The 26,256-nt window shown below is 44.3% G+C and overlaps 2 protein-coding genes across 4 annotated transcripts in view; one reads left to right on the top strand and one right to left on the bottom strand.

The window, feature by feature from the left end:
* Positions 1-26,256, top strand: part of STXBP6 (syntaxin binding protein 6) — a 222,916-nt gene that overhangs the window by 32,180 nt on the left and 164,480 nt on the right. The window lies entirely within an intron of this gene.
* Positions 22,090-23,761, bottom strand: LOC142046661 (uncharacterized). The gene is made up of 2 exons (XM_075064608.1): positions 23,342-23,761; positions 22,090-22,689 (listed from the first exon to the last, which is right to left on the bottom strand). Exons 1-2 carry the CDS (start codon positions 23,727-23,729, stop codon positions 22,130-22,132), a joined length of 948 nt encoding a protein of 315 aa, XP_074920709.1. The 5' UTR covers positions 23,730-23,761; the 3' UTR covers positions 22,090-22,129.

Genomic DNA, 26,256 nt, shown 5'->3' with positions numbered 1-26,256 from the left:
CTGGTTTTCTCAGATGCACTCCCCAAGTGTGGACCCCATGTCTGACATCCCCTGGGCAGTGGGTTCTTGCTGCCTGGCATCCAAGACCCACCTGGACCCAATGCCTCTGCCTTCCTGATTCTACCAGTTATTTAGGCACATTCTCACCAGAGTCCACCTGACTGTGGGAGCTCTGGTTTTCTAGTCATGTCCTTTAGAGCCATGTGGCAGGAAAGCAAGGAAACACAGGTGATTAGCAAAGGAAATTCTTCAGTTCTTAAACTCTTATGAATCTATGGAACGAACACACACCCTCTTCACTCCTTGAAAAGCACAAGAGACTTACAGATCTATGAAAAACAACAAACTGCTGAATGCATCCCCACCATGTCTGATCTCAACCCTTTTTGTGAGCCCCCGAGTTTGGTCTAAATTCTTAGAAGTGGCAAGGTCCCTCCTGTCTCCAGTCCTCCTCCTGGGCCTGTGTTTCCTACAGGGCAATGGCTCCTTTTGACTTGGAGAAGCACACTCCTCTCTGGGTCAGATAGTCAAGCATGTCCCAGCCATGTGCTTAGACTAGGGCAGGAGTGGTAGAAGCTTCCTAAAAGAGAGAGAGAGAGAGAGAGAGAGAGAGAGAGAGAGTGTGTGTGTGTGTGTGTGTGTGTGTGTGTGTGTGTGTGTGTGTGTGTGTGTGTCACCAGTGCCTGAACTATGGCCCTGCCTCTGCACTGCTCCTCTCCCTGAGGCCTTGCCCCCATGCCACCTCTCCCCCCACTAGGGTCCCGACCTCTGCTCGCTCCTCTCTGCTGTCTCCTCCCATTGCTTCCCCTTTATAACCAGTAAAAAGGGATGGGACCCTGACCACCTCAGTTCCAGCACCCTGGACTAGGGTTTAAGAGGGAGAGGTAGGTACAGAGTCCATTCAGCATCAGTGGCTTCCCACAACTTGTTGGTTCCTGCTGCAGAAGGAATGATCTACTTCATGATGACAGTAATAATTACAAATAGCACTTATAAAACCAACTGGAATTCATAACTGGACACAAACCTATTCCCTAACCTGTTCCAGAGCTGTTAGCTGTTTTATCTCTGATACATCTCCTCTGTGGGTTGCAGCTTCTAGAAACGGCAACACGGTGCATAGGCTGTTGGAAAGAGCAGAGGGTTTTTTTTGTATGTAGCCCAGTGCCATAACTCGGCATTTTAGTGCCTGGGGTGAGCAAGTATAACCTCATTGGTGTGGTGCTCTGTCCCATCTAGTGGCACCGAGACCACTTAAAGAGGGATTAGTGAGTCTGCTCTAGAGCCTTAGTTAAGGGCCACATAGCTTTTAGCTCATGCAGTAGAGGCTTATGCACTAAGCTTCAGAGGTCCTCGGTTCAATCCTGACAACTGGAGGTCTGTTGGTGTTATACAAGCAACCCCTACTTCCCCCCCCGAGTCTTTTTTCTGCTTTATTTTTCCGCCTCTGTGGCTTTGCAACGTGAGCAGCTGCTCTGCTCACCCTGCTCTGGTTATGGCCCTGATGTAGCCATTATGTTTAAAAACACAATACCAAAAAAAAAAATAAAAGGCAGAACCATTTTTCACGTGTAGGACACTTACGCATCCTCTGATGTATTAGCATGGTCATATCTGACCCTGGTTATCACTTCTTGCTGATAAGCTCAAAGATTTAAAACTCCTCCCCTTTTCCCCTCCCTTCTTCTTTGTCTTTTGTACTGCCCTGACGGTTTCCTTTCTACATTGTTGGGCTGTCTGTGTTGTCACAGCAGCATTCTGTCAGTGAAACAGCTACCACAGTCTCTAAAGGGCTCTTTGTTGATGGTTGAGAAATTGGGATGTTGCTCAGGGCATGCAGAGTAGCACAAGCAGGAAGCGGTATGTAGGAGAGAGCATATCCATGAAAAATCTAATGTCTGTCTGTCTATCTATCTGTGTCTCAATCTTTTGACAGGAAACTTTTTAAAGCAGCATATCCTCCCGCTCCCAGTGCTATGTACAAGAATGTACAAAATAGGTTAAAAATTAGGGCTATTGATTAATCACAGTTAACGCACGTGATTAACTCAAAATGTTACGATTAAAAGAATTAATCGTGACTAATCGCACTGTTAAACATTGAATGTATTAAATATTTTTTGATGTTTTCTACATTTTCAAATGTATTGATTTCAGTTACAACCCAGAATACAAAGTATACAGCACTCACTTTATATTATTTTATTACAAATATTTGCACTGTAAAAATGACAGCATTTTTCAATTCACTTCATACAAGTACTGTGGTGCAATCTCTTTATCATGAAAGTGCAAGTTACAAATGTAGATTTTTGTTGTTACATAACTGCACTCAAAAACAAAACAATGTAAAATTTTAGAGCCTACAAGTCCACTCAGTCTTACTTCTTGTTCAGCAAATCACTCAGACAAATAAGTTTTTCATTTATGGGAGTGAATGTGCCTGCTCTTATTTACAATGTAACCTGAAAGTGAGAACAGGTGTTCTCATGGCACTTTTGTAGCTGGCATCCCAAGGTATTTACGTGCCAGATATGCTAAACTTTCTTATGCCCCTTCGTGCTTCGGCCACCATTCCAGAGGACATGCTTCCATGCTGCTGATGCTCATTTGGAAAAAAAAAATGCATTAATTAAATTTGTGACTGAACTCCTGGGGGAGAATTGCATGTCTCCTGCTCTGTTTTACCTGCATTCTGCCATATATTTCATGTTATAGCAGTCTTGGATGATGACCCAGAACATGTTGTTCATTTTAAGAACACTTTCACTGCAGATTTGACAAAATAGAAAGAAGGTACCAATGTGAGATTTCTAAAGATAGCTACAGCACTCGATCCAAAGTTTAAGAATCTGAAGTGCCTTCTAAAATCTGAGAGGGAGGAGGTGTATAACATGCTTTCAGAACAGTTAAGAGCAACACTCCGATGTGGAAACTACAGAACCCGAATCACCAGAAAAAGCAACCTTCTGTTGGTGGCATCTGACTCAAATAATGAAAATGAATGTGCATTAGTTCACACCACTTTGGATCATTATCAAGCAGAACCCATCATCGGCATGGACGCATGTCCTCTGGAATGGTGGTTGAAGCCTGGAAGAATGTATGAATCTTTAGTGCATCTGGCACGTAAATATCTTGTGATGTCAGCTACAGCAGTGCTTTATGAATACAATGTTACCTGAAAGTAAGAATAGGCAAACAAGAAGTGGACAGCATTATCTCCTGCAAATGTAAACAAAGTTGTCTGAAGGATTGTCTGAACAAGAAGTAGGACTGAGTGGATGGGTGGGCTCTAAAGTTTACATTGTTTTGTTTTTGAGTGGATTTTTTTGGACATATTTCTACATTTGTAAGTTCAACTTTCATGATAAAGATATTGCACTGAAGTATTTTTATCGGGTGAATTGAAAAATGCTATTTTGTTTTCTACAGTGCAATTATTTGTAATAAAAATAATATAAAGTGAGCACTGTACATGTTGTGTTGTATTGTAATTGAAATCAATATATTTGAAAATGTAGAAAATATTTAAATTGTATTCTATTTAACAGTTGGATTAATCGCGATTCATTTTTTAAATAGTTTAACAGTCCCATTAAAAATCCAAAATATGTGGCTTCTGCCACCCATAGATCTCTCATCTACTTTTATATCTTTTCCTTTGGTCTTACTTCAAGAGGGGGATTTTTTTTGTTACATCCACGTACCATGTGGCTTGACCATTCTGTGAAAGTATCTTGAATATGCCCCATCTTACAATTGCATTTTATTCCCCTATTAGTATTTTTTTCTTCCTAACTCTTTTCATTCTGTTCTTTATCCAGTCTTTTCATTTCCTCTTTCTATGAATTTTCATTTTTTTTTTTTTTTAATTTTCTCATCCTCATCTCCTTTCTAGTCCTGCTTAGTCCACTCTTTTATGCTCTTTCCTTTTCTGTCCTTCTGGCCAGGTGCCTGGAATGGGCCATACCGAGAATGCCACACTCAGGGCAGATTAAAAAAAACAGGGCAGACAATCCCCCAAAATTGGTGGTTTATCCTACAATTAGATTCACCAAGTCAGTAGCAAAAGAGCTTCTGCAGTAGGACACTGGTTAACCAGAAGCCAAACAGTCTTTCCCCCCTTCTTAGGCATTCTAGCCCTTGGCAAACAGGTCTAATGTGGTGAGGGTTGTTGAAAACTTAGTTCACCATATATGAGATTTTTACTAATCCCTCAGGCCAATATAAAATTTAGATTTTACCCAAATATCATGCTGTCAGACAATCCTTAGTAAACTAAAGATTTAATAATAAAAGAAAATGAGTTAGTTATTAGTCATTAGTTAAGGAATCATGTACATTATAAGTGATTGCAAAGTCCATATCAGATTTGTAGCAGGGATGGAATAAACTGCTAGTTTGCAAAATTCTCTCTGGAATCACCCGACTGGACTGGGGCTTGTTCAAAACTTGCTTGTTAGAAATCCAGTCCAGAGAAATGAAGCAGGAAATGAAGACATAATGGAGATATTTCAGATGTCTCTTTATATCCTCTGCCATGTGATTGGAACTTTATTGTCCCAGACAAAGCCCACAGCCCCTGTATATGGAATCTTACTGGCCCAAGATGGAGCCGAGGGTCACATAAGCATATCTCATGTCTTTACATGGTTTGCTGAATCACAGAGGATGACCATTGACCCCTTGCTCTCTGAGGCATCCTTAGGAAGAGCTGTCTGGGTGGGATGAGATGTGTTTTGTTTTTTTTTCCCCCCCTGTGGCCCATTGTGAGAGCTGAGTGTCCTTGATGGATCATCAATGCATAGCTGTCTATTCTTAATGTAAATTCTGTCAGGAAAGCATCATGAAGGAATATAACAGGTGTAAGGTATAAGTACGTAGCTCCATAGGTGATGACTTCCCTTCTGCCTTGTGGGTGCTCGACGCCCTTCTCCCCCGCCATTGACCCTGCCCCTGCACGCCATTGGCCCTGCCCCAATTCCACCTCCTTCCCCCAAGTCCCCGCTCTGCCTCTTTACCACCTCCTCCCCTGAGCGCACTGCTTCCCACTCTTCCTCCTCCCTCCCTGAAAGTCCTAAGCATCACCAGACAGCTAGGCAGGTGTGAAGTGCTGGGAGGGAGGGGTTGTAATGGGGACGTGGCGCGCTCGAGGAAGGAGGAGTGGTGGGGTTGGGGGGAGCTTGGCTGCTGGTGGGTGCACAACACCCACTATTTTTTCCTGGTGGGTGCTGCAGCCCCGCAGCACCCACGGAGTTGGCACCTATGCATAGTCCATATTCATAACTTCAGATACAAAGATGATGCATGCATATAAACAGGATAATCTAGCTAATCACAACTTCTCCATTGACATCTTACATGACTAACTTGTATAAGACTTGTTGCAATTGTACAATGGTGGTAGCAACGATGATACAAATGATCAACTTTCTTATGTACAGCATCACATTGCTCCTTGCCCCCGTTTTAATTTACCTCTTTAGCTTTTCTTGTTTCTTTGAAATGTTTGGAAAGTGAGATTCTTGCTGATGCTTTTAAATAGCTTGTTGTCTGTCTTGTATGTGTTGTGACTTCGGTTTTCAGCAAAATTGCAGAACCTTTCTAGCACTCTAAAGTAAGTTCTTGAGCACTTTAAGATGTTTCTTTAATAATAATAAAAAAGTCTATTACATTCCACTTTGTGCATAATTAGATTCCTTTGCCCCATGTGGTTTTGGAAATGAATCCACCCAAAACGGTACAGTGCCAATAAGCAAAAAACATGGTCATTACACCAGAATCCAGATTCAGTTACCTTCACAGGAGGAAAGATTTGTTGGTCAATCTGTATAAATGGCTGAAGCATATTATTTAAGCACCAATACTGAACACAGAGTTGTACCAGTCACAAATAAGGCACACAAATACAGAGGATAGCCCTTGGAATGGATTGCTTATCTAGTGCAAACTACTTGAGTTAACATGTGCTTGAGACAGCCTGCGTTATAAGATAATGTGCTGTAACGTGGTGAAAACTACTGGAGCCTGTGAGAACACTGAATAGACAAAGAAATTACTGTATTATGTCTAGAAACCTACCTTTTCAGCAGCTATAGGGACAAGCTGGTCTGTGATTTTATGCTGGTAAACAATTAGATACAGAAAACTCTCTGAAGTGTATGGCATGTTGGCTTGTCACTGTAAAGATTGAGATAAATTAACTTGTGTTTAATATGTTGTTTACCCTATGTATTTTATACTAATTTTACCTTGCCTCTTTGGAACAACAATTTAGGAGTTGAACTGAGTTATCTCACTCATCCCTTATTCCCTATATAGTATTTTATTAAGTTACAGAACTGTAGTAAACCCATCAAGATCTAAATACGAATTCTCTTGTTCTCTCTCTTTCTCTGAGTGTATAGTCAGAGCATCAGTGTTGTCTCTTCCTCCAGCATCATTTATTGGCCCTAGTAGGTTGGATTTTCCCCCCTTCTTTTTTCTTTTTTTCCCTTTCCTCCCAAGAGATATTGGTGATCATTACTGTGTAGAATAGATTAGCTTTCCCTTTTTGTCCTGAAGTTAAGATTAATTTTCCTTCTAATCTCTTGCAGCAAGGGTATTTCATAACTGCAGGCTAGTTGCTGACATCGCTGTGTCCCACACTTGAGTCTCATACTCTATTTAAAAAAATCTTCAGTTTCACAGAAGTAGTCTGTTAGATTTTCATGCACCCCCAGCCATGTTGGAAATCAGGGGTTATTTTTAAATGTATTTCTTTTCTATATCTATTTATATATCCTATGTAGCGGTTCACTTCCACTTACTATCTGGATTACAAGTCTGTGTGAGGAGGAGAGGAACGATTTTTTTCCCTTTTCTGTATTATAGGCCAAAGCTCACCATTCTAACAGTACAGCTGTACCCTGATATAACATGAATTCGGCTATAACGCGGTAAAGCAGCGCTTTAAGGCATGGCTCTCCAACTCTTTCACCTTACCTGTCTATCTTGGACCAATATAAATCTACTCATTGCTGTGCCGTGACACTTCAGGATGGTCTGAGTTTCTCAAAATTCAGTGCGGGGTTGAAAACAGCCACACTGATGGAGTTATCCAGTGGTCTGTCATTCAGACATGCAAAGAATGTTTTCAGGCGGCCACCTGCAGGAGTCAAAGAGATTTCCTCACCTCTCCCCACCCCCAAAACGAAAAACAAAATGTGTATTCAGTTTTTTAAAAATCTCCTTTCTCTGAACTCTGGAATGGCCATGGCAGTGTATAATGGGACAATAGGGCCTAGGGCTCTGAGGTAGCACCAAGTGTTCGGTCTCTCAGGTACTGATCTAAGTTCCCTCCAAGCTGCACAGCTGCCTATTAAACCTGGTGCAGAGGCTTAGAGCCACGGTGAAGAGAGGCACCCCTCCCCGCCGGCCCAAGCACAGAGCTGTCGCAGCGGAGAGAGGTCTGGGGGGGGTATTTTCTCCCCACCGCAGCGGCAGCCTGCATCCCAACCCCTTCATCCTTGGCCCCACCTCAGAGCCCACACTCCAACCCTCTGCCCCTAGCCCTGAGCCCCCTCCCACACCACAAACTTCTCATCCCCAGCCCCACCCCAGCGCCTTCACCCCTAGTCGGAGCCCTCACCCTCTGCACTGTACCCTTTGCCCAAGACCTGAGCCCCCTCCAGCACCCCGAACCCTTCATCCCTGGCCCCACCCCAGAGTCTGCACCCCCAGCCAGAGCCCTCACTGCTCCATCCAAGCCCTGAGGCCCCCACCACATGAATTTTGTTATGTGCACCATATTGCTGCACATAACGAAATCCATTATGCACGTGGACGTAAAAAAAATAGAAGGAACACTGGTGCTGAGTGGCTGGTTCTTGTTCACATGCTCAGGTCTAACTGCCATATATTGGGTCGTGGAGGAATTACCCCCCAGGTTAGATTGAATATAGATATATAATACACACACAGACCTCTACCCCGATATAACGTGGTCCTCGAGAGCCAAAAAATCTCACTGCCTTATAGGTGAGACCGCGTTATATTGGGTCCGGTATGGTACAGCGTACTGGCAAGAGCTGGTACTCCCTGCTGGACTGGACTGGCTTCCCCGGCGGTGATTTAAAGGGCCTGGTGCTCCAGAGCTCTTTAAATCACTGCCGAAGCTCCGGCAGCAGGGCGCAGGTGGCACTTTAAAGGGCATGGGGCTCCCCGCAGTGGCTGGAGCCTTTGGCCCTTTAAATCCCCACCCAAGCCTGGCTGCCGGAGCCCCAGCAGCCTGGCTCAGGCAGTGATTTAAAGGTCCTGGTACTCCAGCTGCTGTGGGGAGCCCTGGGCCCTTTAAATCACCACTGGAGCTCCGACAGTGGGGCTTGGACGGCACTTTAAAGGGCCCCGGGCTCCACATGAATTCAGATATGACGTGGTAAAGCAATGGGGCTCCGGTGGTGCTTTAAAGGACCCAAGGCTCCCCACTGCTTTATCGCTTATATCGGGGTAGAGGGGTTTCTCTGTCTGTCTAATATAGCCTTCCTCTGCAGCATATGGATGTAGGTCACTTTTCATGATTGGTTATATCTCGCTGAATCCTTTTCCTGCCTTTGCAGGTGCATCTCAGTCCCTCCTGTTCTCTGCCTGTGGTGCATAATAGTGTACTCTCCTGTCAGCTGTAATACTTGGTCTAATTTTTGTTGTTGAGCTTCCTGTGCAGGTGCTGAGTGGTTCTGGTGGCCTCTGATGTAAAGGAGGTCAGACTAGATGATCTGGTGGTCCTTTCTGGCATTAAACTCTGTGGCTCTGTGACTGTGAGAACTAAGATCTGGTTGGTTTTCATTTTAGAGAGTGGAGGCTTATGTAGATGCAGAGACTCAAAGAAATTTTTAATGTTCATAGATAATGCCAGCAACATTGTTTATTACTTGTTCTTAAAAATCAGTACTCTGGCATCTGACTTTCTGCTGGATTTTGGTTTGCATGGTAACAGTTTCTATTTCTGATGCACGTGTCAAAATGTAACGGTTCAGTCACTTTAGCAGCCAGCTGACTGTCAACTCTTATGAAAAAAAATGAAAATTGGGGAAAATGTAAGTGGCTTCAGTTCCTCAACTTTCAAATTCAAACTTTTCCAAGATTGTGGCTGATTATCTACAAATGTCTTTGAAGATAAAATCACTGTCTCTACCATGTGCAATATAATGTTTATGCTCTGAATTGAGTTTTTTCACTGTTTTGTTAAGGTTGGACAGGAATGCGAAGTCAAGCAGAACTTGTTTCTCACTTTTATTTAAAATATCTCAGGGAAGATTGGAAAAGAAATTTCTGCAAAACTGCTTTCTGAACCATTTCACTGTCCAGAATTGGATCTGCATAGGCTGCATCAGATTCATCAAGAGGACATTGAAATGGGTGACACTTACTGTCAGAAGATGACTTGCAAGTAGGCAGTCTGTCAGCAATACTTTCAGTTTATCTATCACTTACTAGAAATAAAATCCTAAACAGATAGAAAAGTGGCTGCAAAAAACATGTTTAGATAACCATAGCAAATACACAAGATGCTGCTGACAATTTCTGTTCCACATAATTCTTGCTTGTTCCCAAGTACAAAAATATTAGAGTAATCTATCCCAAGATCTTTCCATAGATACAAAGATATCTCCATCTCTCTTAAACTGTGTATGGCAGAACTGATTAAACTTCCAACGGACACCAAGAAATGAGGGCTGATGTCATTTATTAGAAAAACATGAAATAGTCAGAAAATGAAAATCTGACACACTTGGGGTGTTCAGAATGGCTGAAGGAATTGTCACATTCTGTGCATTGAGACTCTGTCCCCTCTTACCCTCAAATTGAGTGGTGAAGAGTGGTGAATGTAGTGGCAGAGCCTGCTTCGCTCCCTCCCCAGACCTGGGTGCTGGGGGCTGCTGTTGGGTTCTTGGCCCTCCTCTTCAGCATCAGAAACCTGCATTCTGCTCCCTGCTTCTCCTCAGTACATTCAGTGCCCATAGATGTCATTTGTTGGCACAGACACCGCAGGAGATGTATTGCTGCTAGCACCATTGGCTTGGGGAGGGTTGACCTGAGGATATACTTTACAAGGCCTCCTGATCGAACAGTGTATAATAATCTATTGCCTGGAAACCCATTTTAAGAAATAAGCCCAGGGGAGCTATATTGTAGTCAAATATATGTAGTTAATCCTAACTCAGTTATTTCTTGACTTGTTCAATTTCCATGCTCTTTTCTTTGTGTTAGGGCTGAAATGTAGGTGGCTATGCCTAGTGTTTAGTGTAGAGTGGAGGGCTGGGTCCCCACATCAGCTGGGGCTTTGAACCAGGAGCTGAGGTCAGGAACGAAGAGTCAGGTACAAGGAATCAGGCCGAATCAGGAGGTCAGGATCAGGAGACAGGACCAGGTGGAACTGGCTGAACAGCCCAAAGAAGGGGGGAACCCAGTTTATGGTGACTTGCTGTTCCTTCTTCTGGCTTAGGTCCCACTCCCATTACTTATCAGGAACTCTAGTGTTCCACCAGTTGGGGCCTCAGGCTGGAGCTTTCTGTCTGAGCTGGACTTCAAAGAGTCCCAGTTCAATCTGATGCTGGCAGGTTGCTGGATGGGGGATTGGACTGTGATGACCCCCAGTATCCCTGTCAACCCATGAGTCATGATGCTTTGGACACCTGTGTACTGCAAGACTACCAGGCCACCCCTGTTTAACAGCTTGTTGTTCATTGTGTTACTTAGCACTAGCTGAGTTAGTTCCTATTGAGCAGCAGTGATTACCATTCGTAGTCATTAGGCAAAATCATTTTACTCTGAGACACCTCACTAAAGTAGCAACCCTGACTTACTGCATCCCACTTAAGCAGAAAATACTGTGAACACATTAGTTCGTAACAATTTGTAAGTTGCTTCTGATGCATAGTGCCTTGTGCACTACACAACAACAGAGGGAGGAGAATTTGTTGGATGCTGGGGCAAACCTCTGTCCTTTTTTATTGCTTTAAAAAAGTCACAGGCTCTTTAGTTTCCTATACACTTAATGGCATTTAAGGTCTTGTCTGGAAAAAAATCTATAGGAACAGCCTGACTTCAATTCTGGGAAAGATAATGGAGTAACTGATATGGGACTCAATAAAGAATTAAAGGAGGGTATTGTAATTAATGCCAATCAACATGAGTTTATGGAAAATAAGTCCTGTCAAACTTGATATCAGGTTTTTTTGAGATTGCAAGTTTGGTTGATAAAGATAATAGTGTTGATTCATTATACTATGGGTATGTCTACAGTACCTGCCAGATTGACGGGCAGCGATCAATCCAGCAGGAGTCTGTCTATTGTGTCAGTCTAGACGTGATTAAAGTGACCCCTCCCCTCAAAGCACTCTCCCATTGACTCCTGTACACCACCACCATGAGAGGCTCAGGCAGAGTCAACGAGGGAGCAGCAGCAGTTGACTCACCGCAATGAAAACATGATGGTGAGTAGGTCTAAGTACGTTGACTTCAGCTACGTTATTCATGAAGCTGAAGTTGTGTAAGCTAGATCGACACCTTCTCCCCCCCGCCCCCACTTCCCCTTAGGCCTGAGACTTCTGTAAGGTGTTTGACTTGGTACTGCATGGCATTTTGATTAAAAAACTAGAGCGATATAAAACATGGAGTGGACTAAAAGCTGGTTAACTGATAGATCTCAAAATGTAATTATAAACAGGGAATCGCCATCAAACAGGTGTGTTTCTAGTGAGACCCTGTAGGGATTCATTCTTATCTTGATCCTACGCTGTTCAATGTTTTTATCAGTGACCTGGAAGAAAACAAAAACTTCAGCAATAAAGTTTTCAGATGACAGGAAAATTGTGGGAGTGGTAAATAATGAAGAAACTAGGTCTGGTAGAGTGCAGTCTAGATCACTTGATAAGCTGGAGACAAGCAAACAGTGCTGGACAAAATGCAAAATTTGTATTGCCACTGAGTGGCAGATGTAGGAAGAAATCTGTGAATTTTTCCAGCCCTGTCATGCTTTCTCTTGGCTGTATAGACTTATACCATCACCTTCTCATACCATTTTTAGAAGTCCCTGCAGGTTCAACTCAACATTTTGGTGTGCAACTAAGTAAAATGTGCAAAAAAAATATACCGCATGTATGTTTAAGATCACCATTTAAAATTAAAATTCACACACACTATGCTGTGCTTTCACAAATTCATAATTTTCATATTTTAAAAACATTTTTTTTGTAAACCACTCATCACTGACCATGTGCTTGTGAAGAGTGGTGGGAAAGTTAATTTGAAAATTCAGCTGTTTAAGACAACTCCTCTGTTGGAGCTGAATATTTCCTTTTAATAGTTTATTGATGATTTTGGAAAGTTGTGAGTATATGTAAATAGATTTGTAATAGACATTTTGCAGTATGGGCAATAGCTTCTATCTTTCAAGCAAAGACAGTTTCTTACTTTTATTTAATTTATTTTGGAGAATGACAACTAACGGACTGAAAGAATGGAACAGGTAGGTATTCTGCTAAACTAACAGCCTTTTCAGGATTTCACCTTGGCTCTGTAAGTGAAGTTGACCTATTTTAGTTTAATCCTTATATGCAGAGCTAATTAAATTCTTTAATTACATTTTAAGGATAAACTTAAATCCAACACCTCTTCTGGGATCAAGTTTAGCAATTGAGTGTCTTAAACTTTGCATTTTGAAAAGTTACAGATTACCTTTCTGTGTTCAGAATGGCAGTATATGCCTCAAAACACTTTGTGTTAACTGTTTTGCTTGAGACAGCAATGGATATAAAATATTGATGAAAGGTAATGGTCAAATGCATTGCCTTAGCATTTATAGCAAGCAAATATCCAGGGGAAAATCAAGATCCACAAAGCATCAGAAGCTATTATTATAAAACACAACTATTCATAAGGACACTACCATTGACTGAAGTTGATTTAAGCACTCTCTCATAGCTCTTGGTGGTTTCAGCAACAGTTACTCAACACTTTCATAGCATGCACCCTAACTTAATAGAGAGGCTGCCTTCTGGACACAATCCTTTTTATGGCTGAGTGCTATCCGAGTGAATACAGCAGTCTCATATATTGAAAAGTAATAGCGAAAACTGCATACATTAATTTGTAACCGTGTTTAATATGAGTGTTTTCCCCTTGCTCACAAATAGATGAATTACACTGTCTCCTTTGGCTATTTCATTTTCCCCTCCCAATGTTTCTGTCCTTTTGCTCCTCTGAACATGCTTCTTGCCTCCTTTTCTGCTGCTCTCCTGAGCATCTAGTCTTTCTCTTCGGCTTGCACAGCATTTTGAGTTGCTTTGATTCCACTGGGCATTTCTTTCCAACTGGCAGCCCCAGTTCTGCTATTGAAGTCTGCTCTCTGTAGGTCAGATTTCCTCAACCTCTCCTGTGTAGCAAGAGCCCTAATGAAGACTTTGGCTGGATCCTTTTGCTTCCACAGTCCAGTAAAAGCAACTTCAAGGAAGGACAAGGAAATTCCATGTGATATGACAGCTCTTCTGAGACTGCCAGTAAACTTTCCGAGTGGCTCATTGTTTGACTTCTTTTGGGCTTCACGCAGACAGATCTGCTTGATCATAAGTAGTTTATTAATTTTAATGTAGTCTTGGAAATACTGTAAATTTGTTTAAAATTGATTTTTTTTCTTGTAACACTGAATAATGGGTGAGCTGTCCAACTGCAAGCTGCTACTTGGCATAGATTTCATTTAGAAAGATTTTAGCATGGGAAGATTTGTGTGATGCTGCACATGAACTGTATCTTTCAGATTCATGTTTGCTTGAATAGGCAGGAGACGTTTTTCTTGTGTTAGGGCTTCTCTTCAGTTAGGTCTATATTCTGGAGTGTAAATTCTGTAATCATATCCATAAAACTGTAATATGGTTAGAGTGAAAATCTGTGGGAGGAGGTGGAAAGCAATTTTTTAATACCTCCAAGATTATCATTACAGTAATATGAATGCGATTAATTGCTTAAAGCAAAAAGCCAGTCAAGACATCTGGGTTCATCTCCTAGCTCTGTCACAATTTTGTGTGACCTTGAGCAAAACATTTAATTTCTTGTCTAGCAGGAAGGACTCTTCCACTTCTCCACGAGTGCATTCATTGAGGGGGAGAGAAGGATGGCTCATCTTCCTCTGAGCCGTCTAGCTTGGCTGCTGCTACTGGAGGCAGGATGCTCAAATATGAAAGACCAAATGACCTGACCCCATATGGCTCATGTATGTGCCTCAAGCCTGATCAGGAGGGGAGCAGGTCTTATACCCTTCAGTTCTTGGCTGGCACCATCAACTCTTTGGAGACTACCTGTGACTGATGATAAAACCCAGGGCTTACATTTTCAAAAGTGGCCAGTGATTTTTTTTGGGTTGCCTATCTTGAGACATCTAAAAAGGGCCTATTTTCAGCAGGAAGGTGCTCAGCACTACCTGAAAACCGCAGGCCCCTTTTAAGGTATCATGTTTGTCACCCAAACATTTAGGCCACCAAAATTGCTAATCACTTTTGAAAAGTTATGTCTAGACTATAAAAAAATTAAAAATATGGACCATGCCCCAAGCGGAACTTCCATAACTCCTGAAGAACTAGCATCTCTGTGAAATTCATTAGGGATATAGATTGGAAGTCTGAATTTTTACATGGAAAAGGCTCATACATGGTGATGGGTGGCAGTAAAAAACTATGAAATAGGAGAGCTTTGTAAACACTTTATGGATTGGTATCTGAATCCATGCATATTGCATGATGTGAAATGCTGTTTCCACCAAGCCTAATCTGGCTTTCAGGATAGAACACATTTTTGCATGTGAGGAACAAGCCTCTAACGAACCTATAGCTATTTCATTTACAAAATGAGATGCTTCTCAGCTGTGGGTAAAAATCAGGCAGCTGAGTAGATTTTAATTGGGCTCTGATTACTCAGATTGCTGGCACCTGGTGGTATTTTGTACTGTGGCTGAAGAGAGCAGTTCCAAAGACAATAACTAGCCATGGTACCCAACTACTTTCAGTTTCTGTTTGCAACAGCGTGAAATTGGAACCATAGCATTTTAATATGTTGTAATAGTGAGATGAAGCAGATTTTGCAAAGACAATTTAAGAAAAAAAATTAGTAAGTTTGGGGGAGGTAGGAGCTAAAACAGGTTTTATTTTTTCTTTTAGAATTCTATCTTACTAGCAGTATTGCCTAACCCACATATTAAAAAATTGACTAGGCTGCAAGATTATTATTTTTGGTGGCTCTGGTTCTTGGGCATTTATGGTCCATTCTTTCAACCTTTCTGCAACCATGAGGGCTAATAACTTTTTTTTTTAAGTAAAAACTAAGATTGTCACAATCATATAAATTCAAGAGGTGGGGCTTTTAAATAAAAGCCAGATATGATGAGACAGTAAAATCATGAGTTGTCAACAATGTGGAGGTGCTTTCAGTTGTTATGTGAACAGGGAGCTATTTTTTTCCAAGAGGATCCTGCATTTTCCCCTTCTACCAACACCTCTGCCCACCTTGAAACACTTAGGGTATGGCTACAGTTGAAATTTAAAAGCGCTGCTGCGGCAGCGCTTTGAAGTGTGAGTGTGGTCGGAGCGCCAGCACTGGGAGACAGCTCTCCCAGTGCTGCACGTAAACCACATCCTCTACGGGTGTAGCTTGCAGCCCTGGGAGTCGCGCTCCCAGCGCTGCGGTACTGATTACACTGAGGCTTTACAGCGCTAGTATCTTGCAGCGCTCGGGGGGTGTTTTTTCACACCCCTAAGTGCTAAAGTTGCAGCTCTGTAAAATGCCAGTATAGCCATACCCTTAGATGAGAGATTCTCTCCCTTCCAACTTCAGTGGAGAATTGTTTCCATTCACCTGTGTCCGTTGCTTCTGTAAAGGATAATTCCCTAACAGGAGCAGCAGAGTCATGATAGAAGATTGCAGTGTATTGTCTCTTCCTCCTGCAGCACATCATATGTTGGTAGCTGAAAGTTAGTTTCGTGTGGTTGAGGCTTGGCTAGCAGAAACAAATAGGAATCCAAGAGGAAAAGGAGATAGAAACCAACATGCACATCAGAAAGGAGAGAGATGAAAAGATAACAGCAAATTGCTTAGTTTTAGGGTTGAGATTATATTTCTCTGGCTAACAGTCTGATTGCTTGTGGTACTTGGGAGTGAGTTGGTAGTCAGAAACTGAAAGTCAACCCCAGGCTTCCTTTGTGTTTAATTATCCTTCTTTCCTGCCCCATTTCAATGCATTTCAGATAATACTGCCTGTCTGCATCCCTCCATACCTCTGCTTCAGACATCCATGAAATAAAGCCAAGGTCAATATACAGAAACAATGAGGAGTCCTTGTGGCACCTTAGAGACTAACAGATTTATTTGGGCATAAGCTTTTGTCATGAACATACAGCTGAGAGTAGTATAAAATCCGTCCTTTACCTGCAAAAAGTTAAGAAGCTCAAATAACCAGTTGGCACCTGACCAAAAAGTCCAATAAGGGGAGAAGATACTTTCACATATGTGGGGGGAGGTTTTTGCTTTGTGCTCTGTGTTGCTCTCTAAGACAAAGGGAGAGACCAACCAAATAATCCAGCTCCTACTGAAATGATACATCTAATATGACAGAAATAGTAAGTAATAGCAAGGAATTTTAGCTTTGAATTTTCCCTATGCTAAGAGGGAGGTTTATTCCTGGTGTTTTGCAACTTTAAAGTTTTGCCTAGAGGAGAATTCTCTGTGTTTTTAAATCTTATTACCCTGTAAAATTGCCTTCCATCTTGATTTTACAGAGGTGCTTCTTTACTTTTTTCTTTATAATAAAGTTCTGTTTTTAAGAATCTGATTGGGTTTTTAGTATCCTAAAAACCCAAGGATCTGGTCTGTGCTCACCTTGGTTACCTATTTGGTTGGTATATTATTCTCAAACCTCCCCAAGAAAGGGGGTGAAGGGGCATGGGGGGATATTTTGGGGAAACAGGAACTCCAAGTGGTCCTTTTCCTGAATCTTTGTCTAACTCACTTGGTGGTGGCAGCGATACCATCCCAGGGCAAGGAGTTTGTGCCTTGGGGAAGTTTTTAACCTAAGCTGGTGGAATATAAACTTAGGGGGTCTTTCATGCAGGTCCCCACATCTGTACCCCAGAGTTCAGTGTGGGGGGGGAACCCTGACAGCTTTAATGGGCTTTTGCCCAAATAAATTTGTTAGTCTCTAAGGTGCCACAAGGACTCCTCGTTGTTTTTGCTGATAGACTAACATGGCTACCCCTCTGAAACCGGTCAATATACAGTAATTCATTCATTGTATAGGCAGCTGGTGAAGATATTCTTTCGGGTGGAGTGGAGCTGAGTAAAACTGTCAGGCCCCACTTTCTGGTGTGCATGCGTGAAGGGGTGTCACTGTTTCTATACTGGCCTGGTGCAGCATATGGCTCCTGCCCTATAGGACTGGGCCCAGCTCCCCACTCCAGCGCCTTGGCTCTTGCTGCTCATAGATTTTCTGTGATGGGCTCTTCCGGATGAGGCGAAGGAGGTAACCATCTGACTACTCCTTGTCTCTAATATCTTTTATTGGACCAACTTCTAAAGGTTTTCAGTCTTAGCCAGGTCTACACTAAAAAGTTAAGAACATCTTAACTATGTTCACTCAGAGGTGTGAAAAATCCACACCCTCTGAGTGGACATAGGTAAGATGACCTTCTCTCTTCCCCCCCAGCGAATAGGAAGTGCAAGGTTGATGCCTTTTCGAGGAAGTGGATTAACTGGAGAGATGGAAGAACTCCTCCCTTTGTTATAGTGAGTGTCTACAGTGAAGTACTACAGAGGCACAGCTGCTGCAGCTTTTCCCGTGAGGACGTGGCCTAAATCTCTCTCTCTCTCTCTGTGTGACAAAAGCCAATAATCCTTTATAGTGATCACATTTAACAAGTCAGCATTTTACCTACAGTTGTCACATTCTGAAAGATACTGCAGCTATTTCCATAAACTCAGAATAGGAATGAACTGTGGTATGTCAGAAGAGTGTGATATGTCAAATAAAATTTCCTTTTTAATGAATACTGTAGTAAGAGTAACTGGAGAGTGAAGGATTTATCCTTTTCTTTCTGGTTTCATTCATATACCTTGAGTCTATTTTTGAAAGTTAGCTTCGTTATGTACTTAGAGTTGTCTGAAATGCAGAGGTGGCTCTAGACATTTTGTCGCCCCAAGCATGGCGGCATGCTGCAGGGGGTGCTCTGCTGGTCGCTGGTCCCGCGGCTGCGGTGGACCTCCCGCAGGCGTGCTGGCGGAGGGTCCGCTGGTCCTGCGGCTCCACCGAAGCCACAGGACCAGCGGACCCTCCGCAGGCATGCCATCGAAGGCTGTCTTCCTGCCGCCCTCCTGGCGACCGGCAGAGCATCCCCCGCGGCTTGGCACCCCAAGCACGTGCTTGGCGTGCTGGGGCCTGGAGCCGCCCCTGCTGAAATATGAACTTTGTCAAAATATTTCTGCAGTTTTTGCACAACCCCAACAGTGTAGTTGTGGTAAATGTTTTGTGCATAAAAATAGAATTCTGTGCTCTTTGTTACTAACAATTCTGATCTGTTCTGAAATGAATTGATAAACTACCCGGGCAAAATTGTACTCTTACACCTGAATAAATCCGGAATATCTCCAGTGATGTCATTTGGTCTCACGATGTTAAATGAAGGGATTATCATGGTATTTATGTGCGAACAGCAAATGTAAAGGTTTTCAAGTGAAATTGCTCTGTGTATGCATGCTGAATATTGAATCCTATATTTATTGATTTGCTTGTTTTTTTTTAAATGCACAACCTAAGACTGAAACTTTCCCATATATGTTTTGTTAGCTAGATGATGGCAAACATTAGCTATCTCTTTTTATTCAGTCAATTACATGTCTGGGCTAATTAGCAGTGACCTGAGGGTGATTCCTATGAACATACAAAGGAAGTTCAAGACATAAAAAGAAGCTTATGAGCTTGAATGCCTTTATGACTGGAGTTATGGAGTTTAGTTGTGCCCTATGCAACGATATACCAAACAAAAAGGTGCTGTGAAAAGGGTGCAGGCTGACGGAGGGTGGGTGGGGGGAAAGAGGGCAGCTAGACAGGACACCAGAAAGACTTCAAATATTCCTGGTTCACTGTAGACTTCTTCAAGGTAGCCTTTAGTTTATCTTGAGTAAACTTCCCTACAAAGGCAGCCAACTTTGATTAAAAACAAACAAAACCCCCACCCCTCTGAATTATGGCTGCGATTTAAATTAGGTGCAGGGTTTTAACCAAGCTGTCAAATTGCATGATTGCCACTGCTAACAAATAGTTCAGGGTAAGGCTATGTTGATATTACAGCCTGTGTGAGTGAAATGAATGTCACTCAAGGGTGTGAGGACAAGAGAGCTTTCTCCCATCGATATAGAGTGTCTTCATAGATATGCTGCAGCGGTGCGACTGTTATCAGTACATCTGTGCTGCTGCAGCACTGTATATATTGATGTGGCCTAATTTTAAATTTAATTCCAATGTTTGTGTAGAGCTGGTTGGAAAATTTATTTTTTTTAAATTGAAAATCTTAAAAGCCTTGCATTCCTTTAAAAAAGTGATTACTTTGTGTGACTGAAAATTTGTATAGTATTTTTATAGATTTTTTTCCTTTTCAAAAGCATATTTTAAAATTTTAAAATAGGTATTAAAATAAATTTGATTTTGAAGGGTGGGGGAAAAAACCATTTTTGACTAACCAGAACAATCCAAATTGGTAGTACATTATGAAGAACAGTAAATTTTTAAAATTGAAAATTTTCAAAAAAATCCAAGAAGTTTTCTGGGAGAAAAAGGGCCTGATCTTGCAGACTTGAATACATGGAGGATAACACTAACCTCAGCTGGATTACTAACATGCATAAAGTTTATCATCTGTGTAATGGTTTGCGCATCAGGGCCTTTACTGTTATGTATAAGGTTCAGGGAGGAGCGGGGGAGAGTTATTTCAACTAAGTTTTGACCTGCTTTGCTTTTGTGCTTGAAACCAGGCAAACAAGTGTTAACCATTGTCTTTATCTCTGAGGTGACTAGTGAATGAAGAGCTGGGCTGACTAATTTAAATAGTATTGAATGGAAGTAAGAGGTCCTTCATTAATTCCTCCTGCAAATTCAGAGGTCTTGCCCTTTCATTTTAAGTCTTATGTTAAATAGTCTAGATATAGTAGAGAGAGAGGCTGAATCAGGGGCGGAGTTTTATTAACTTACAAATGAACTTGGATACAGAATCTGTTTGAAAATCAATTAAGTTTACAGTTTGAAGGAAGGGAGTGGCACTGAATTGGACTAAGGGTATGGCTACACTTGCAGCTGTATGGCTCTGGGAGTTACAGCTGTCTTTGTACAGCTGTGTAGGGAAAGCACTGCAGTGTGGCCACATTTGCAGCATTTGCAGTGCTTTTGGGAGTGGTGCATTATGGGCAGCTATCCCATAGAGCACCTCGTCCCATTTTGGCACCGTGAGTTGTGGGAAGGGGACGGAAGGGTGCGGGTCATTTCACTTCCTGTCCCAACGTCCCGTGATGCATCGCTTCACATCCCAGCAGTCACTGTTTTTCCATCCACGTTTGGCGTCATTGTGACTCTCCCAACGGTTTCTGTGCAGCGCGATTTCGGTGGGAAATGGAGCCCGAGCTGCTGAGGAGTATGCTGATGAGTTCTCGCCAGCACATCACATTTGGCAGTTGAGCTATTCCTTTAGCTCCAAAGTGACAGTGAGGAGTCCGACGATGATATCGAGTTGCCTAACGCGTATGACACTAAATTGCTTGTGGCATTCACGGAAATGCTAAGCACTGTGGAACGCCGCTTTTGGGCTCGGGAAACAAGCACTGAGTGGTGGGATCACATCGTCATGGAAGTCTGGGATGACAAGCAGTGGCTGCAGAACTTTCGATGAGAAAAGCCACTTTCATGGGACTGTGTGAGGAGCTCACCCCCCACCCTGCGGTGCAAGGACACGAGATTGAGAGCTACCCTGCCAGTGGAGAAGCAGCTGGCTATTGCAATCTGGAAGCTGGCAACTCCAGACAGCTACCGATCGGTCGCAAACCAGTTTGGAATGGGAAAGTCGACTGTTGGAATCGTGTTGATGCAAGTTTGCAGGGCCATTAATCGCATTCTGCTAAGAAGAACCGTGACTCTGGGGAACGTGCAGGACATTGTGGATGGCTTTGCACAAATGGGTTTCCCTGACTGTATAGGGGCGATAGATGGGACGCATATTCCTGTTCTAGCACCACCCAACCTAGCATCCGAGTACATTAATCGGAAGGGGTATTTCTCTGTGGTTCTCCAGGCACTTGTGGATCACTGTGGGTGTTTCATTGACATTAACACAGGCTGGCCTGGAAAGATGCATGATGCACACATCTTTTGGAACAGTGGCCTGTTCAGGAAGATGCAGGCCGGGACTTTTTTCCCAGACCGGAAGATCACAGTAGGAGACATCAAAATGCCCATTGTGATCCTTGGAGACCCTGCTTACCCGTTAATGCCTTGGCTCGTGAAACCATGTACAGGGAAACTTGACAGGAGCAAGGACCGGTTCAACTACAGGCTGAGCTGGTGCCAAATGACTGTGGAGTGTGCTTTTGGCCGTTTAAAAGGGCGCTGGTGGTCTCTGTATGGGAAGCTAGACTTGGGGGAAAGCAGCATCCCTGCGGTTATATCCGCGTGCTGTACCCTCCATAATATTTGCGAAGGGAAGGGTGAAACATTCAGTCAGGAATGGACCTCTGAGGTTCAATGCCTGGAGGCTGAATTTGCACAGCCAGAGAGCAGGGCTATTAGAGAGGCCCAGCACAGGGCTACAAGGATTAGGGATGCCTTGAGGGAGAAATTTGTTGGTTTTCAGCCTCAGTAATGTTTGGTGCCTTGCACGGGAGTGAAGTGCAGTGATTACAAAGTTAGTAGGAATCTGTTTTTCCTAAAATGATTTGCAGTGCCTGTTTCTTTCCTGGGCTATGGTATCTTTCACTTTCTGCAATAAGAGAGACTGTTTTCAGAGCCAAGAATTCATTTATTGAAAAGAAAATAACTTTCTTGACAGACACACAACATTTTAGGAACCTAAAAGGGCAGAGGGGTGGGGTGGTGAACTGTACAGTCACAGGTTTGAATATGTCCTGTCTGGAGTGCTGTGCAATGACTGCTGTACTTCAGGATGAAAATACTGCATGGTGATGGAGGTTGAGTGCAGAAGGTAAGAGTTGTAGTTCTCAAGGCTGGTTGGTGAACGTACAGGTGTTGGGGGCAGCTAGTGGTGGTAAGAACCTGGATGCTGGGGAAGGGGGTTTGGAGCTGACATTGGGGCACAAGAGAGAGAGCTTTGGTACTGGGGGGGGGGCCGGCATGGTAGGGCTCTGCCTTCATGGCTACGAGTGACTGGATAGAGTCCGTTTGGCGCGCAAGGATGCTTATCAGCTGCTTTGTGCTTTTCTTCTTAGCCGCTGCATTTCTCTGGCGGATCCTGCTTTCCCTTTCCCTCCAGTCCTGCAGTTCTTTACTCTCTCTGACAGAGTGATCCATAACTGCTTTCAGCATGTCTTCTTTGCTTTTTCGTGGCTTCTTCCTGAGGTTTTGTAGCCTCTGAGCAGTCGATGACACGGGCAGTTGAGTAGTCAAAGACACTTTTCGAAAGGCAAAAATCGCAACAGTTAACAGAGGCAGCATTGTTTATGATCTCACCCAGACAGTTATTCCCACACAGTGAAGGAGTTTTACAATCTTCACTTTAGCATACTTTTCCCATACCAAACATAGTGTGCATAACCCACAGGAGCCAAGAAATGGTGAGTAAGGGGGACTGATTGCTTCAGGGATGTGCCGGGGTTTCCGTGCATTGGGGAAAGCAGACTCCTGCAGGGGGCATCTACACTGAACGGTCTCCCAACATTTTCCATGGGAATTAATCTTGGAAGATATCTCGCTGCTGTGGGTCACCTGGGAAGAGCGGGAGGGTCTTCTACAGCAATGCAGATTCAGCCCTGGCCTCTATGCAGCTTGCCTGTGTGCAGCAATGGTCCCCCCACCCCTCGCGACACAGTGGCGTGGACGCGTTAGCCTGACTGGGACAAGGACCACAGTGGCTCTCCCTATAAACTTGCGCAAGCGCATTGCCCACGCTCTGGCTGAAACTTTTGAAAAGATTACTGAGGCCGATTACTGCGATGTGATAGACCACATCAATGGGTTATTCCACATCTAGGCATGCATGCATGCATGCAGTCCTATCCCCCCACCCCCCGAAACATTTCCATTCTGAAAATACAAGCCGCTTACCGGTAACCCGCTCCTCTGCTTGTCCTTCACCAAGTACCGGCTGCTGCGACTGGCTACCTTCCTCCTGGCTTGAGAAGAGCTGCTGGCTGCATGCCTCCTGGGACTCCAGGGTGTCTCCCCCCACTCCAGTACCCTCAGTCTCGGTTTCCTCCCCCTCCTCCTCCTTTCCCCCACTCCCCCGCCTCCGCTCTGAAGTGTCCATCATGGTCGTCGGATTGGCAGTGGGGTCACCCCCAAGTATCGTGTCCAGCGCCTTATAAAAATGGCAGGTCGTGGAGACAGCGCCGGAGCGGCGGTTTCCCTCGCGGGCTTTGCAATAGGCACACCGCAGCTCCTTCACTTTAACCCTGCACTGCACCGCATCCCGGTCATGGGCCCCTTCCAGCATGGCCCTTGATACCTGCCCATAGGTATCATAATTCCTACGGTTGGCGCGCAGCTGTGACTGCACAGCTTCCTCACCCCAAACACTGATGAGGTCCAGCAACTCACCATTGCTCCATGCTGGGGCTTGTTTGGAACATGGAGGCATGGTCACCTGGAAAGATTCACTGATTGCACTCCACACCTGGCTGAGCAAACAGGAAGGGGATTTTTAAAATTCCTGGGGCATTTAAAGGGCAGGTCACCTGAGGCCAGGGCAGTAGAGTGCGAACTGATGAGCAGAGTGGCTGAACAGGCATTCTGGGATACCTCTGGAGGCCAATTACAGCGCTTTTGGTGGCCACACTGGCGGAGCAGTGCTGCATCACCAGCACTGCAATCGTTATACCCCAGGCAGAGCAGGAGTACAGCCAGCATTGCAGCCAGGGAGATGCAGCGCTGTATGTGCCTTGCAAGTGTGGACGGTGAGTAAGTTGCAGCGCTGTAAACCCACCACCAGCGCTGCAACTGTCCAGTGTGGCCAAGCCCTAAGACCTTTCATTCACTCCAGGTACTAAGTAAGCAGGCTATGGTCTACACTACAGAGCTAGATCAACACAAGACAGCTTACATCAACCTAACTCTGTAAGCATTCACGCTAAAATGTAGCTCCCACCGTTGTAATTCGCCCACTACTCCAACTTAATAACTGCACATCCATGAGAGGCGTAGTGTTTAAGTTGATATAGTTAGGTAGCTTCAGTGTCAACGTAGGCCCTGCGTTGCTTGCATCTTCTGTTGCTGCTTTTCGGAAGCCTTCCCGCAATGCCCCATACTAATAGTTAAATCGGTTCAAGCCCTCCCGGAGAGGGTGCACATGGTTGATGCAAGGAGTGTAGTGCGGACATGCAAAAGTAATTAAATTACTGTGGTGGCTTAATTTTGTAATGTAGGTATACCCTAAAGACTGGTATCAAGGGAGTGGCTCCCAAGTGGGAAATAAGTTTAAACTAATTGAGTTAGCCAAACAGAAGGTCACCTGATTTATTTGGAACTCTCCAGAGAAAACAGGGCTGGGGTCAGTGACAGAAGGAGGGTGAAGAGTCCAATCTGTGTGGGGACAGAGGCACTCTTCCTCATAACTAGCTGCCATATAGTCTCTTAAGACCTAGTGCAGGGGCAGCAAATGTTTTGGCCTGAGGGCTGCATTGGGTTTCAGAAATTGTATAGAGGGCTGGTTAGGGACCACAATTCCCACCTCCTATCTGCCCCCCTTCCCCTGGGACCCCTGCCCCATCCACCCCCTGCTCCTGAACCCTTGCCCCTGACTGCCTCCTGCTGCCCCATCCAATCCCCCCCTCCTTCCTGACTGTCCCCCCGGGACCCCTGCCCCCATTCAACCCCCTGTTCCCCCCGACTCCTATCCACATCCCTGAACCTTTCTGTCCAATCCCCCCTGCTCCGTGCCCCCTTACTGTGGTACCTGGCACACTGGTGGCTGGGGTTGCTACAGCTGCGTCACCTGGCTGGAGCCAGGCCATGCCGCCACCACTGACACCGCCACCACGCAGCACAGAGCACTGGGTCAGGCCTGGCTCTGCAGCTGCGCTGCCCCAGAGCATTGTGCTGCGTGCTGGATGTGGTCTGCGGACCATAGTTTGCCCACCTCTGATCTAGAGGCATCATTCAATGGAGTTAATGCTTTTAATTATGAGCTTGTCTTCAATGCTGAGTTACAACTTGAGAATTGCTCCTGACTTGACTCCTGTTCGCATATAAACACTCTTACCTACACTTTGGAGGTGCTTTTAACACTGCTTACTCACCTGAGAGAGTATAAGCTACCTCTATCTTGAGTGTCCTCTGCCTGTAAGCCTGTAAGTAACTTGATTCATCTGTTACTAAGATGACCACGCTGTAATGAGGACATGTCTGCAGAGGCTCCGAATCCTTGGAGCACCCACAGAAAAAAATAGTGGATGCTTAGTGCCCATCAGCAGCCAGCTTCCCCCCTAGTGCCTCCCATATGCTGGTGGCCCTTCCAATTAACTCCTCCTCTTCCCTCCCAGCATCTCCCGCCTGCCCCGATCAACTGTCTGTGGCGTGCAGGAGGTGCTGGGAGAGGAGGGGCAGAACAGGGTGGGAAGAGGTGAGGACTTAGGGGGGAAGGGATCGGGTAGGGGTCAGTCTTGGGGTGGAGCGAATGGTTGAGCACCCCTGGGGCCTGAAGGAAGCCAGTGCCTCTGCATGTCCGTGTGCTGCTAGTCCTTCAATGCCTTCCCACAATTCTCTCTCTGGTTTGAAAGGACAGATGTGGTTTCGCACAATTCCCTGGTAAAGAATTCATAGAACAGTTTGGATTACTTCTCTTCCCTGAGAGACACTATACATGAGTGAGTACAGCACCCAGGGCTGGCTACAGGTTTTTTGCTGCCCCAAGCAAAAGAAGGGCGGGGGGGAAAAGAAAGCCGGAGTGCCGCTGCCAAAGCGCAAAAAAAAAACCAAAAAACCCCCCAAAACCTGAGTGCCACCCCTTGAAAAGTGCCGCCCCA

Source organism: Chelonoidis abingdonii, chromosome 4 (assembly GCF_003597395.2).
Source record: "Chelonoidis abingdonii isolate Lonesome George chromosome 4, CheloAbing_2.0, whole genome shotgun sequence".
Classification (NCBI taxonomy): domain Eukaryota; kingdom Metazoa; phylum Chordata; order Testudines; family Testudinidae; genus Chelonoidis; species Chelonoidis abingdonii.
This window is presented reverse-complemented; position numbering and strand designations above follow the sequence as displayed.

What these genes read in the sequence shown, in the direction of transcription:
- LOC142046661 (XM_075064608.1), bottom strand. Translation starts at nt 23,729, where the DNA reads ATGCTGGAAGGGGCCCATGACCGGGATGCGGTGCAGTGCAGGGTTAAA. An exon ending in AGCAGAGGAGCGGGTTACCG is followed by an intron (nt 22,690 to 23,341) that starts GTAAGCGGCTTG and finishes CCTTTCGAAAAG; the next exon opens with TGTCTTTGACTACTCAACTG.